The 2,959-nt window shown below is 62.7% G+C and overlaps 1 protein-coding gene across 1 annotated transcript; it reads left to right on the top strand.

The window, feature by feature from the left end:
* Nucleotides 1–196: 196 nt before the first annotated feature.
* Nucleotides 197–2,498, top strand: LOC109926157 (gastrula zinc finger protein XlCGF17.1-like). Its single transcript, XM_048605806.1, has 2 exons — nt 197–238; nt 1,440–2,498. The coding sequence occupies exons 1-2, from the start codon at nt 203–205 to the stop codon at nt 2,382–2,384; spliced, it is 981 nt and encodes a 326-aa protein (XP_048461763.1). The 5' UTR covers nt 197–202; the 3' UTR covers nt 2,385–2,498.
* The last annotated feature ends 461 nt before the right edge of the window (nt 2,499–2,959 follow it).

The raw sequence follows: 2,959 nt of genomic DNA, 5'->3' as shown, positions 1-2,959 counted from the left end.
CTCCCCCTCCCCCCTCCCCCTCTCCCCCTCTCTCTCTCTCCCTCTCTCCTTCTCTATCTCTCTTTTCTCTCCCTCTCCCTCTCCCTCTCCCTCTCCATTTCTCTTTTCTGTCTCTCCTTCTCTCCCTCTCCCCCTCCCTCCCCCGCCTCTCTCTCCCCCTCTCCCTCTCTCTCTCTCACTCACTCTCTCTAGAGACTTCGAGATGGAACCAGTGGCTGAGAGCTCCACAGAGATACAGGTCAGTCTCCCCACGGTGGTAACATGCCGAATGGCCGAAACAAGGGGAATAGGAGGTCACTGATGGCCCTTGGAAAAGGTTTACAAGGGATGGGGATCCGTGGCATGCGTTGCCGCAGGGGGCTGGGTGTGTGTGGGGTCGGTAGGGGTTGTTGCGGGGTTGGGGGGGTGGTGGAAGGGTGTCTGTGGGTATTGAAGGCCGAGACAGATTCTCCATCGGCCGGGGAACCAGGGGGAAAGGACAGGAAAGGGGTCGGGGAACCGGGGGGGGGGGGGGGGGGGGGGGGGGGGGGGGGGGGGGTGGTGGCTGGGGAACTGGGGGAAAGGGGCCGGGGAACCAGGGCCAAAGGGGCGGGAAAGGGGCCGTGAGGAATGTTGGATGCGACTAAATTAAAGCGCGGTTTTGAGAGGCCGAATCGCCTCATCCTATTCCTCACGGTCTTCATCCGATTACAGGCCTGTGTTTCACACCCTCTCTGTGTGTGCTCCTCAATCTCTCTCTCTCTCTTTATTTTGCTTTTGCTATGTGTGTCTCCCTCTCTTCTCCTTCTCGCGCTGTCTGTCCCTCTCCTTCTCTCTCTCTCTTCCTCTTTCTCTCGCTCTCTTTCTTTCTCTCCGCCTCCCACCTCTCGCACACTCTCTCTGTCTCTCTATCTCACTCTGTCTCTCTCTTTTTCCTCTTTCTGTCTGTCCCTGTCTCTTCCCCTGTCTCTCTCTCTGTCTCCCCTCACCCACACTCTCTCTATCTCTTTCTCATTCTCTGTCTCTCTCTTTCTGTCTCTCTTGCTCTCTCGCTATGTCTTTCTCTGTCCCACTCTTTCTCCATCGCTGTGTCTCTCCGCCTCTCTTTCCCTCTGTCTCCCCTTCACGCACACTCTCTGTGTGTCTCTCTCTCTCTGTCTCTCTCTCTCTCCTTCCCCGTACCGCTCCTTCCCCATCTCTCTCTGTCCCTGTCTCTTTCTCTCTACCCTTTCCTCCTTGTGCTATCTCTCTCTCTCTCTTTCTAGCTCTTTCTCTCCATCTCCCCCCACGCACACTCTCTCTCTCTCCTCCTCGTGCTATCTCTCTCTCTCTCTCTGTCCTTGTGCTATCTCTCTTTCTCTCCTCTTTGTGCTATCTCTCTCCCTCTCCTTGTGCTATCTCTCTCTCTCGCTCTTCCTCTCCGTCTCCCCCTCACTCTCTTTCTCTCTCTCTCTCTGAAGGAGGACTCTGTGGGAAAAGGGGAGGAGGACGAAGATGAGGAGGAGGAAGAGGATCACTCTGGTTCCAGCTTCGGCCCAGCCGAGGCGCTGGAGGAGTGGGCGGCCCAGGCGGAGGCCGAGAGCCGGCGCCGCCGCCCGCCCCGGCGCCGCCCCCCCTGCCGGAAGAGCTACATCTGCAGCGAGTGCGGCCGCAGCTTCGACAAGTATTCCAATTTCAAGCAGCACCTGCGAGTGCACTCGGGGGAGAAGCCCTTCTCCTGCCGGGTCTGCGGCAAGGACTTCAACCTGCTGTCCAACCTGCGGCGCCACGAGAGGACCCACACCGGGGAGCGGCCCTTCTCCTGCCGGGTCTGCGCCAAGGCCTTCAGCGAGCTGTCGAGCCTGCGGCGCCACGAGAGGACCCACACCGGGGAGCGGCCCTTCCCCTGCCCCTTCTGCGGCAAGGCCTTTAGCCAGTCGTCCATCCTGGTGATCCACCAGCGCACCCACACGGGCGAGCGGCCCTTCCGCTGCCCCGACTGCCAGAAGGGCTTCAGTGAGCCTTCCAGCCTCCGCAGCCACCAGCGCACCCACACCGGCGAGCGCCCCTTCCGCTGCCCGCAGTGCCCCAAGGCCTTCCGCCACTCCTCCAGCCTGCTGCAGCACCAGCGGGCCCACGCCGGCGAGCGCCCCTTCCGCTGCCCGCTCTGCGGCAAAGGGTTCACCAAGTCGTCCACCCTGGCCCAGCACCGCAGCACCCACAGCCGGGAGAGGCCCCACAAGTGCCCGGTCTGCCAGCGCGGCTTCTCTCGGGCCTCCGTCCTGGGGAGGCACCAGAGGGTCCACGCCTGGGAGGGGCCGCGCGTCTGCGCCGACTGCGGGGCCAGCTTCGGCACCTCGGCCGGGCTCCACGGGCACCAGTGCCCTCCCGGGGGCGGGGGTGCCCAGGCGCCCGGGGAGGGCTGACGCGCGGCCTCCCTCCCCCACTCCTCCACCGCCAACCTTGTCCTCTTCCGCCGCGCGGGGTCCCACGGACGTTTCGCCCAACTTCCCTAGGGGTGGGGGGTGTTGGGGGGAACTGCCCCGTTTCATCCGCTTCCCCCGATTCCCCACTTTCTCCCGTGCGGAGAACGGAGTTGGGGGAGTGGGGGAGGGGGTGGGGGATCACGAGCCAAAAGGGAGCGGAGTTTGACCTGCGCAGGCTAAGAAAGGATTCAGTGTTTATCGAGCGGGGCGGGGGTTAAGATCACGCCGGGTAAACTCCAAGAGGGAGCTCATTCGCCCATCAACCCCCCCCCCCCACCTTTACCCTTTTGTAGGGAGGGGGCATCCGTAGGGACGAGACGGGACTGATCCAATCTACCACCCTCCGCCACCGCCTTCCTCCATCTCTGACCCCAGTCGGCATGACCCACGAAGCGTGGAAGTAGTCTCCCAGCGCTCTTCTCCCCCCCCGCCTCCACATTCCCACCCCCCACCCCACCTCGCCCAACCCACCTCCATTCCCGTGTTAAATCCTTTCCCCAATTCCCCCCCCACCC

This window comes from Rhincodon typus, chromosome 15 (assembly GCF_021869965.1).
Source record: "Rhincodon typus isolate 14 chromosome 15, sRhiTyp1.1, whole genome shotgun sequence".
NCBI lineage: Eukaryota > Metazoa > Chordata > Chondrichthyes > Orectolobiformes > Rhincodontidae > Rhincodon > Rhincodon typus.
This window is presented reverse-complemented; position numbering and strand designations above follow the sequence as displayed.